At 45.4% G+C, this 12917-nt stretch overlaps 1 protein-coding gene across 1 annotated transcript in view; it reads right to left on the bottom strand.

Annotated features, from left to right (window-relative positions):
• Positions 1-12917, bottom strand: part of LOC140739492 (slit homolog 3 protein-like) — a 611537-nt gene that overhangs the window by 209892 nt on the left and 388728 nt on the right. Inside the window, exon 7 of the mRNA XM_073067845.1 lies at positions 5161-5232. Within this exon, the coding sequence (XP_072923946.1) occupies positions 5161-5232 (72 nt within the window). The remainder of the gene's footprint in view (positions 1-5160; positions 5233-12917) is intronic.

Genomic DNA, 12917 nt, shown 5'->3' with positions numbered 1-12917 from the left:
TGCCCATTGCCACCTTATCCTGCCCATTGCCACCTCACCCTGCCCATTGTCACCTCACCCTGCCCATTGTCACCTCACCCTGCCCATTGCCACCTCATCCTGTCCATTGCCACCTCACCCTGCCCATTGCCACCTCACCCTGCCCATTGTCACCTCACCCTGCCCATTGCCACCTCATCCTGTCCATTGCCACCTCACCCTGCCCATTGCCACCTTATCCTGCCCATTGCCACCTCACCCTGCCCATTGTCACCTCACCCTGCCCATTGTCACCTCATCCTGCCCATTGCCACCTCATCCTGTCCATTGCCACCTCACCCTGCCCATTGCCACCTTATCCTGCCCATTGCCACCTCACCCTGCCCATTGTCACCTCACCCTGCCCATTGTCACCTCATCCTGCCCATTGCCACCTCATCCTGCCCATTGCCACCTCATCCTGCCCATTGCCACCTCACCCTGCCCATTGTCACCTCATCCTGCCCATTGCCACCTCACCCTGCCCATTGTCACCTCACCCTGCCCATTGTCACCTCACCCTGCCCATTGTCACCTTATCCAGTTCATTGCCACCTTATCCTGCCCATTGTCACCTCACCCTGCCCATTGCCACCTCACCCTGCCCATTGCCACCTCACCCTGCCCATTGCCACCTTATCCAGTTCATTGCCACCTTATCCTGCCCATTGTCACCTCATCCTGCCCATTGCCACCTCACCCTGCCCATTGCCACCTTATCCTGCCCATTGCCACCTCACCCTGCCCATTGTCACCTCACCCTGCCCATTGTCACCTCACCCTGCCCATTGCCACCTTATCCTGCCCATTGCCACCTCACCCTGCCCATTGCCACCTTATCCTGCCCATTGCCACCTCACCCTGCCCATTGTCACCTCACCCTGCCCATTGTCACCTCATCCTGCCCATTGCCACCTCACCCTGCCCATTGCCACCTTATCCTGCCCATTGCCACCTCACCCTGCCCATTGTCACCTCACCCTGCCCATTGTCACCTCATCCTGCCCATTGCCACCTCATCCTGCCCATTGCCACCTCATCCTGCCCATTGCCACCTCACCCTGCCCATTGTCACCTCACCCTGCCCATTGCCACCTTATCCTGCCCATTGCCACCTCATCCTGCCCATTGCCACCTCATCCTGCCTACTGCCACCTCACCCTGCCAACTGCCACCTCACCCTGCCTACTGCCACCTCACCCTGCCTACTGCCACCTCATCCTGCCCATTGCCACCTCATCCTGCCCATTGTCACCTCACCCTGCCCATTGCCACCTCACCCTGCCAACTGCCACCTCACCCTGCCTACTGCCACCTCACCCTGCCCATTGTCACCTCACCCTGCCCATTGCCACCTCACCCTGCCAACTGCCACCTCACCCTGCCAACTGCCACCTCACCCTGCCCATTGCCACCTCACCCTGCCCATTGCCACCTCACCCTGCCCATTGCCACCTCACCCTGCCAACTGCCACCTCACCCTGCCTACTGCCACCTCACCCTGCCCATTGTCACCTCACCCTGCCCATTGCCACCTCACCCTGCCAACTGCCACCTCACCCTGCCAACTGCCACCTCACCCTGCCCATTGCCACCTCACCCTGCCCATTGCCACCTTATCCAGTTCATTGCCACCTCACCCTGCCCATTGTCACCTCACCCTGCCCATTGTCACCTCACCCTGCCCATTGTCACCTCACCCTGCCCATTGCCACCTCACCCTGCCAACTGCCACCTCACCCTGCCTACTGCCACCTCACCCTGCCCATTGTCACCTCACCCTGCCCATTACCACCCTATCCTGTCCATTCCCACCTCACCCTGCCCATTGCCACCTTATCCTGCCCATTGTCACCTCACCCTGCCCATTACCACCTTATCTTGCCCATTAACACCCTATCCTGTCCATTCCCACCTCACCCTGCCCATTGCCACCTTATCCTGCCCATTGCCACCTTATCCTGCCCATTGCCACCTCACCCTGCCCATTGCCACCTTATCCTGCCCATTGCCACCTTATCCTGCCCATTGTCACCTCACCCTGCCCATTACCACCTTATCTTGCCCATTAACACCCTATCCTGTCCATTCCCACCTCACCCTGCCCATTGCCACCTTATCCTGCCCATTGCCACCTTATCCTGCCCATTGCCACCTCACCCTGCCCATTGCCACCTTATCCTGCCCATTGCCACCTTATCCTGCCCATTGCCACCTCACCCTGCCCATTGCCACCTCACCCTGCCCATTGCCACCTTATCCTGCCCATTGCCACCTTATCCTGCCCATTGTCACCTCACCCTGCCCATTACCACCTTATCTTGCCCATTAACACCCTATCCTGTCCATTCCCACCTCACCCTGCCCATTGCCACCTTATCCTGCCCATTGCCACCTTATCCTGCCCATTGCCACCTCACCCTGCCCATTGCCACCTTATCCTGCCCATTGCCACCTTATCCTGCCCATTGCCACCTTATCCTGCCCATTGCCACCTCACCCTGCCCATTGCCACCTTATCCAGTTCATTGCCACCTCATCCTGCCCATTGTCACCTCATCCTGCCCATTGCCACCTTATCTTGCCCATTAACACCCTATCCTGTCCATTCCCACCTCATCCTGCCCATTGTCACCTCACCCTGCCCATTACCACCTTATCTTGCCCATTAACACCCTATCCTGTCCATTCCCACCTCACCCTGCCCATTGCCACCTTATCCTGCCCATTGCCACCTCATCCTGCCCATTGCCACCTCACCCTGCCCATTGTCACCTCACCCTGCCCATTGCCACCTCATCCTGCCCATTGTCACCTCATCCTGCCCATTGCCACCTCACCCTGCCCATTGTCACCTCATCCTGCCTACTGCCACCTCACCCTGCCCATTGTCACCTCACCCTGCCCATTGTCACCTCACCCTGCCCACTTCAGCTTACAATAAGTGAAAGGAAAACATGTTGGGATTGAAGATATTTTAGCAAGAAGCCAGACAAAGGCTACAAGAAATTTAGAAATTAGATAGACAAGGGTATCCCAAGAAACAGGACAAACTTAGCGTTCCCAACTTTTAATTCAACAATAATATAAAACTACTATTTCCCAGAACCTCAAATTATTAAAGGTTCCTTCTTTTCTGTAGTAATGAATTTTTTAAAGTCAGTGCTCCAAAGTTTAAACCAAGAAGAAACTTATGGAAACATTTATAAGACAGAAGGTGGACATTCGGCCATTGTACCTGTGCCAAAATATAATTTCTTTATTTCTGCTTTTCTGCATTGGGTCTGTAGCCCTACTGGTCACAACTTTTCATGCACAAATCCAAGTACCTATGTGATAAGAGTTTCTGCATCTAAGACTCTTTCAGCAAGTGTTCCAAACTTTGACCAACATCTATTTTTCCTTACATTCACTCTAAACATTCTACAAGTTACTTGGTTTGTGACTCATCCAGAAGGAAGCACTGTATAGCTTTCCAATTTGTGCCATCTAGGGCCTCCATAATCTTATACGTTCCATTAGAGTCTCCCCACAGCCACTTCCACACCAGTTTATTCATCTTCACTTGTACTCTCTTTTTCTTGGATGGTCTAGACTCTTCAAATGGCTTCAATGAAGCAGTAAGGAATGACTGGTAAGCAGTAAGGAAGCAGAAAGTCACATCTGAAACTCAGAGCACGGCGCATTGCCATACCTACTTAATCTGATGGCCATTGGAATATTAGAAACTCAAAGCACAGAGGGAGGCACTTGGCCTACTTAACCTGCACCAGTTCCTTACAAAATCTCTTCACTTACAACAATTCATTACCTGCATGTTTTTAAGTATCCTCTTTATCGACAAGGGTCAGATGCATGGAATTTCCACAAGTAACAAAAAAAGCTGACATCGCTAAGGACATCTCCTTTATACTCAATACAACTATTCTCTTGAACCAAGTAGAAATATGGCCCATAATGTTCTAAGAACATTAACAGACAAATGACTATGCTTGAGTAGACACATTAGAATGTTTAAATGCCGATAATGAAATGATAAGAGAAACCGCAGTACAGTCACGGAAACTTAGAAGCTGTGATCTGTGAATCCCAAGTACTGCTCTGTGAACAAAGGCCATTCTCAGTTGGAACAGGGTCCACTTGACACAAGGAGTAGGGTTGTAGAACAGAAGGACCTGGGAATGCAGATCCACAATCCCTTGAAAATAGCGTCATAGGTGGATAGGGTCGGAAAGAGAGCATTTGGCACATCAGCCATCAAGCAAAGTTTTGAGTGCATTAAAGTTGTATAAGGTGTTGATGAGGCCTAATTTGGAGTATTGTGTGCAGATATGATCACCTACCTACAGAAAAGGTATCAATAAGATTGAAAGAGCCCAGAGAAAATTTACAAGGATGTTGCTAGGACTTGAGGACCTGAGTTACAGGGAAAGGTTCAATAGGTTATGACTTTTTTCCCTGGAGTGTAGGAGAACGAGGGGGGATTTGATGGAAATATATAAAATTATGAGGGGTATAGATAAGTAAACACATGCAGGGCTTTCAAAATGAGGTTGGGTGAGACTTGAACTAGAGATCATAGGCTAAGGGTGAAAGGTGAAATATTTAAGGGAAACCTGAGGGGGAACTTCTTCATGCTGTGGGTGGTGAGAATGTGGAATGAGCTGCTAATGGAAATGGTCGATATGGGTTCAATTGCAATATTTAAGAGATGTTTGGATAAGTACGTGGATGGGAGGGGTATGGAGGGCAATGGTCCAGATGCAGGTCAATGGGACTAAGCAGAATAATAGTTTAGCATGGACTAGCTGGGCTGAAGGGCCTGTTTTGTGTTGCAGTGCTCTGTGACTCTGTGACTCTAGCCCTGCTTGAATAAAGAAAAGCTCTTCCTCAAACTGTGCGTGTATATATAGATACATTTGTTGAAAAACTGAGGTGCATTTTAGAGTCAGCTTTGCAAGATTATGGATGTGCAAAGAGCAAATCAGTGGGTAACATGAACGGAGTGCATTTCCATCTTTAAAACCAGTGTGGAGTCCCCTGTCACCACTATTCTTAGGTGCCCATTCCATGATTGAACAAGCTGCACATACTCATACTGAAGTACTCAACATTGGCTCCAAGAATATCACAAATACTTACAAAGTTCTCAGCTTTGGCATGTGGTTAAAACTGGTCAATGGGATGAGGCTGATGTTGTTATTGTTAAGGGTTCTGAAAGACAAAGAAAGAAAATTAACTTAATCACAAGCCTACGACAGCAAAAATAATTTTATTGATAATGTTGAAATGTAGGTGGGAATGAAAGAAATGGCATTGAGTTTTCTTAAAATATTTCTTCGCTCTTTGCTAACTTTGGCTGGCAACATTCTCTGATCAAGAAGCATAAAAGTTGAGATAACACTGAGCATTTGCCTTGCTTTCCTGCTATGGACACTCAGCTGATGTATGAGAGGGCCCCAGAATGAAAAGTCATTCCATTCTCCTTGGAGAGAAGTTCCTGTCCTCAGACACTGATGAATTTAACAGATGAACATTCCTGCCCAAGCTTTTACATTAGAAGTTGCCGACTAACCAGTTTGACATTGTTGGAGTGGAATACACTTACACAGTCTGAACAATTCTGTTTCCTGTTTTTATTGAGATACAGCGCAGATTAGGCCCTCGAGCCACACCGCCCAGCAACCTCCAATTTATACCTAGCCTAATCACAGGATAACTTACAATTAACCTACCAACCTTTGGACGTCTTTTGACTGTGGAAGGAAACCCATGCTGTTATGGGAAGAACATATAAGCTCCTTACAGGCAGCAGTGGGAACTGAACCTGCTTTGCTGTCAGTTCAGCATATCAGATACATATTTTCATCCAAAAATCTTTAAAAACCATTTATGTAAAGAGATAATACACCCAAAGATATTGCTTATTACTCAGGAACATATTGGTAATGCATTTTGCCATTCCTGGATTTCTAATATGGAACTTCAACATAGTACTGCAGTTGTATTCTAGATAAACCCTGAGATGTGCATATATCGTTCTGTTCATTTTTGCAACTAGGTGAGATGTTATGCTGAAGAAGTTCAATGTTTCTAACCCTACCAGAATTTGGAGGCTTCCTTCTTAACTGACATCGATCCAATCCTGATTGCAGTGATGTTCCTCAGAACAGTTCTAATGAATGCCTTGAGTATGGAAAGCACTACGGCTTTTTCTTTCTTGTTGGGTGAAAAGACGGTACTTGGGAGAAGAAGACTAGGAGCCATAGGCTAAGTGGAGATGAGAGATAGTGTGGATTCACCACAACTAACAGGGAAAGGTTGCACTTGCACTGCCTCAGAACCCCGTTCAGTTGCCCCAGACACATGCCTATCATTCCATTTACCTGTTGTCAGATCCTGAAACAGTTAGAAACCATCCTTAGAATACAAATTTTTTTTTAAGTTCACAACCTAAACTTAAACCCAAACATGTAAAACAATCAGGGATTAATCCCCCAGGCATTAATACTGCAGCAGATGCATTACTCACAGGTCCTCCCACATTATTTGCCGTTTCTGCTACACACTTTCACGGAGTATAGTGAGGTGGATCACAACAAGCTTCCTTCTGTTCCCTAATATGAGTGCATTTTTAATTAAATATTTAGCCATCATTTTGACGTGCTCCAATTTTAAGAGCATGTACTTGAATGATCTGAAGCAAGGTACACAAAATGCTGGAGAAACACAGCAAGTCAGGCAGCAGATATAGAAAAAAATAAACTGTTGCCGATTCGGGCCAAGACCCTTCCTCAGGACTGAGAAAGAAGGGGGAAGACGCCAGAATAAAAAGGTGAGGGGGGAGGGGAAAGAGGCTAACTGTAAGGTGATTGGTGAAGCAAGGTGGGTGGGAAATCTTAAGGGCTGGAGAAGAAGGAATCTGATAACATAGGAGAGTGGACCATAGGAAAAAGGAAAGGAGGAGGGACCCAAGGGGGAAGAAAAAGTGAAAGGTAAGAGTGTGGAATTGAGGAAGGGCTTTTCCTCTATTCTCCACTGCTGTAGTGAGACATTTGGGAGTGTTGCAGGTAGAGTGCATGACAGGAGAAATCTTTTTCATACTAACAATAAGCAGTAAAAATAAAAGGAAATTATTTGGTACTTGGTTTTGTACTTTATTTTTTCAAGAACTCAAACTGAGAATGCACTTGAATAAAATTGACATTTCCCTCTGTCACTTGTTGTCAGGTGACCGATTCATCAATTCTCTTTTGTCTCTGTGCTGGTGAGCTTTGTTGTGTGCCCATGCTAGCATGTAATTACTTTAACCGGAATGATGTTACATTTAGCATGCAAAAGCCAATTATGGTCATCAGGCGTCTCTCGACTACAAAACTGCTTCAAGTAATCCAAGGGACATTACCACAGTTACTGTTTACCAACAGTTTAACACAATTTTCTCTGCTTTTAGGATAATTTCACAATTATGATAATTTTTCTGTTTTCATTGCTACTGTTTATAAAAGCAAAATGTTGTTTACCTATCATTTGGTTAAGATGAAACTTTTCATATTTCCTAAAGATGAACAATTTCTGCACTATGGCACTTTAAACACATTAAGGGCAGAATAGAAGATTAAATTCCCTAACTTACTCTGGTTTTGCTCTTCAACGGAAGCACCATTATACTCTCAGATAGCATACTAATATATGCTAGCATTTGAGAATGCTCCGTGTTCTCTGAGCCTATGTTGAGCAGGCTGGTTTCATCAAAATGTGTGGCATCTTTCGGTATTGGTTTCAGACTTTTATTCTGTTCCTATATCTGCTCGTTTCCCTTTGCATTGGCTCATTGTTTTTGATGACATTGCACTTCTAGTTTTTATTTCAAGGAGAAAGAGGGGACAAATGTGCAGATTGTGATACTCCTCATCTGATTTCAGCACAGCACATTTACTTGGTGTTCTCTGCTTTACTTCTCAAGTCATTCACACCACATACACAACGTGCTTGGTTTCCACTGGAGGCTATTTCTTGCCTCTCAAAGTCCAACCTATGTCCCCGTCGTGAGAGGTGGAAATGGGTAAGGCCAGCCAACGGGGCTCAGATGAAGCTGTACAAGCCAATCCCTTTCACAATGGATTACAGAAATATTGATGAACTCCAACCATACCATTGACTTTGGGCGATGGAGATGGGAGGTCATCAATGGCCTACGCTCCACTGAGAGCTAAAGGTCCAAGAAGAAGAAGAAATTGTTACTTTTTAGGTGCCCATGTCTGACTGCTGTCTCATATCTACTGACCCAAATTACTCATAATGAGCTGGTGATGGGCGAAATGACTTCAGGTCCCTTGCCTTGCAAGAAATCATGTCACAGACCTCTACAAGATTTCAAACCTACAGTCAACCTCTGCCATAGAGACATATATTTGATTTAAGCTTCACATTGGTCTAAGGCTTTACTCGCCTGATGAGATGTTGTCTACAAATATATTAAAGAATTGATGGACTTGCATTCTTTCATTAGTAAGTAGCAGAAATTAATACAAAACTCAAGGGTGCAAGGCATTTGAGTTTGCATCTGAGCTTCTGACATCAACTCCTTGACCTTAGTACTGTGAAAGGGTTTCCATTCTAGTTATGAAAGTACAGATGAAGTTTAGCGTTTATGTAACTCAGTTTTGCCACAATGTCCATTAACCTGGAAGCATTGATAATGACTTCATTATGAAACAATCTGGCATGTCAGGTGCTGTCATGCAAGAAGTACATAAACTGAAAGCGGATCTATTCAAGAAAATCCAAAATACCAGATATATGAATGTACAACTTAGAACCTAGAGCAGAGAACCTAGAAAAGCACTGCACAGGACACTACAGGCCTTTTGGCTCACAATGTTGTACTGACCCTTTAACTTACTCTATGATCAATCGTATGCTTCACAAACCCGTCCCCACCAAACTCACACACACACACACACACACACACACACACACACACACACACACACACTCACACACACACACACACACACACACACACACACACACACACACACACTCACACACACACACACACACACACACACACACACTCACACACACACACTCACACACACACACACACACACACACTCACACACACACACACACACACACACACACACACACTCACACACACACACACACACTCACACACACACACACACACACACACACTCACACACACACACACACACACACACACACACACACACACACACACACACACACACACACACACACACACACACACACACACACACACACACACACACACCCCTGCCCCCCCATTTTCCTTTCATCAGTGTGCTTATCTCTTAATCCTTGGCACTGTGTTCCATGTACCTACCACACTCTGTGTATAAAATCGACCTTTGACATCCCCCGCATACTTTTCTCCAATCACCCTAAATTATTTTCTGCATTATTAAAGCGATGCAGAATAAAGTGTAACAACTACAGGGAAAGTGCAGCGCAGGTGAACAACTTTGTGTACCTACAGTACAGATGGGAATTAATATACTATAGATATCCTGAAGCAATGCATAGATTAAAGTATGGTTAGAGAAAGAGTCCTGCCCAGGAGGCCAGACTCTTCAATCCATCAGATTATGTATAATTTTGCTAGGGCAGCTTTATACAGCAGACGAGTAAGAAAGGCTCGTGTCGACTGGCATGCAGGACATGCTGAGAAATGTGTAAAAAAGGAAGAATTGTAGGTGGAGGACTTAGAGTGCCTTTCCAAGGTACAGACACAAGTGGTCTTACGCAAGTAAATGTCACGGGATGGCTGAGTAGTCTGCATTCTGATCAACTGCGTCGGGACACAGCTAATGAAGCTGCTGCCTCACAATACCAGAGATCTGGGTTCAGTCCTGACCGCTGATACTCCTGAGCGGAGTGTGTATGCGTGGTTTTCTCCTGGGTGTCCTTGTTCCTTTCCACTTCCCACGCACATGGGGAAAGTGGGTCAACTAGCCAATTTTTCCGGGATACAGTGTTAAGCTTGTCTTGCATACTGTTCATACAGATCAGATCATAGCATAGTCCATTGAGGTAGAACAAAGTAAAACAATAACAAATGGAGAATAAAGTGTCATGGCTACAGAGTAAGTGCAGTGCGGGTAAACAGTAAAATGTAAGATCATAACAAGGTACTGTAGATACGACATTAAGAGAATGCATAGTGTAATGATTTGATCATATGAGAAGTACAATTATGGAAAGGAACAAGAGAGTCAATATTTCATACCAAGACCCTTCAACTGGACTGGAAAGGAAGGAAGAGGAAGCCAGAATAAGAAAGTGGGAAGAGGGGAAGGAGTACAAGCTAGAAGGTAATAGGTGAAACCTGTTGAGAGGGAAAATAGATGGGTGGGTGTGGGGATGTAGTGAGAGGTTGCGAGGTTATTGGCGGGAAGTTAAGGGCTGAAGAGGACAGGAATCACAGGAGTCGGGAGTGGACTATGGGAGAAAGGGAAAGAGAAGGGGCTTAAGAGGGAGGCATAGCCTCATAGGCAAATGAGGTGAGGAGAAGTGAAGGGGTAAAAGGGAGCCAGATTAGGGAATGGAAAGAGCGAGAGTAAGGAGTGGGAAATTTTACAGAAAGTTCGAAAAATCTATGCTCATACTGTCAGGTTGGAGGCTACCCAGACAGAGTATGAGGTGTTGCTCCTCCAACCTGAGAATAGTTTAATTATCCCCTTGCTCAACCTTCATGGTCCGGTTTGTCAACTGCTGCCCACTTCTAAGTGATAGCTTTGCATGATTAATGCATTGTTCAAGCTAGTAATGACCTACAGAACATTTTAAGACATCTCATGATGTGCATCTTTCTATATGTGGTCTCAAGATGGCTCTACTGTATTTGATAAAATGAGGATAGTCAGGTTCTCAGTGCTACTCAGCTCTTTGTGGGCAAAACCAAAATCAAAAGTTCAAAGTGCACTTATTATCAAAGTATATATACATTATACAACTTTGTCTCCTTACAGGCAGCCACAAAACAAGAAACTCAAAAAGAACACATTAAAAAAGACTGACAAGCACCCAATGTGCTGAGAAAGAAAAAAAAACAAATTGTGTAAACAACAAAAGTAAGCAAATAGCATTCAGAACAAAAGTGAGTCAGACGTGAAGCCCGGGGTAGCCAGAGCAGGCGAGCGCATCAGCCTCAGTGCGGCGAAGGACAGAGTAACTGTTACAGAGCAGCAAGCAGAACTGGCCTGGCCCGGATGATAGTGATCACACCTATGCCTTATTTCTCAGAGTTCTCTCCTAGAAAGAGATTAGTAGAGCATTAGTTCAAATGTTTGCTTCATGGTTGCCAGACACTGCGTTGGTTGAAGGACCCATTTCTGTGCTGTAAAACACTGTGAATATATTAGGAATGCTCCTAGAACAGAGGGACAATCATTGGCTGCATGAAAGATGAGTTGTGGGGATTTACTCTAGTGGGAAGTCACAATGGCAAATGGCTTTTTGAAGTCACTTCATTGCTATTGTTGGTTGATCTTTTACAATACTGAAGAAAGCAAGACAAATCAAATGGTTCACTCATTGTGTTACCTTGCATGCTACAAGAAATGAGCTGCAGTCTTCTTTCATGTGGTCCCTAGAGAAGAATATTGTCTCTGTATCAGCAATGCTCTGTCCAAAATGCTTGCCTCTAACAAGCTGTTTCAATACAATGCAGTAAAGAGATCCTGGACAGCAGTCAGTTCTGAGATTTTTCTGACACATCAGAGAACTGCTGTGGTTGCCAGAGACAAATTATTGCAGTCTACGGGCATTACATTCAGACTTATCTAGGGAAACATTTTTCAGCCTAAACATCTTTATCTGCTTTCAGCTTTTCTTCTGCCATAACTTGAAACTGGAAGTTACTTACTGATTACTCCTGCTCACTCTGCCCTATTCAAAACATCCCCAGGAATAAATCAGCCCAAGTCTTCCTGTAATAGGACATCAATGTCAACCCCAGACTTGGTATGACCAGACAGTAAACATATTTCCAGTATTAAACATCGCTAGCAAGAAAAAGTACAGACATCTAGCCCTGATCTAAATTGGTATTTTCACAATTGACAAGAAGCTTAATTGTTTGTGCTTTGGCTTCAGCCAAAGACAGAGTTAGGTACGCTCTCTTGATCCTATTGTATTTCATTATGAAATGAGAGCATCACAGGGAAGTTCAAGTTTAAGTTTAATTATTGTTCAACCATACTCGAATAAAGCCAAATGAAATGGTGTTCCTCTGGGGCCAAGATGTAACACATATTAGCTATAGCACATAGAGCAAATAGCATATATGGTTACGATTTCAGAGAGACATACTGTCACAAAGAAAAAAATAATATAGCCAAAGTAGCTGAGTGTCATGATTGTAGTCCTGGTCCAGGCTGTTCTTCCACCAAGCAAACACTGGAGGGAATCACCAAGTGAACACCGGAGGGCAGCACTGAGCAAACACTGGAGGGCAGCACTAAGCAAACACTGGAGGGCAGCACTGAGCAAACACTTAAGGACAGCACCAATGGAAAAGGCCAGCTCCTAATACAGTATGGATTCCAGTGCTCCCCACAGAGGCTCCCCCACAATCCCTTGGTGCCTCCTCTCCTGGGTAGCTGCAAAAGATGAGACTGTGGCTTTAGCTTTGTCCTCCCCACAACTGAGGCAACACATGTCGCCAATGAATCAGTGAACCGGACTGTAGTGTCCATCCTGCACAGCCTCAGAGAAGATGGTGAATCATCTTCTGAAACACCGCAGTCTATTTTGTGAAGAGTACCCTACAATCTTTTTAAGGAAAAAGTTCCATCATTTACACCAAAAGCAAGAAAAGGACAGTTATACATTTCCAAATCAGGATG

The sequence above is a fragment of the Hemitrygon akajei genome, chromosome 15, assembly GCF_048418815.1.
Source record: "Hemitrygon akajei chromosome 15, sHemAka1.3, whole genome shotgun sequence".
Lineage (NCBI taxonomy): Eukaryota > Metazoa > Chordata > Chondrichthyes > Myliobatiformes > Dasyatidae > Hemitrygon > Hemitrygon akajei.
This window is presented reverse-complemented; position numbering and strand designations above follow the sequence as displayed.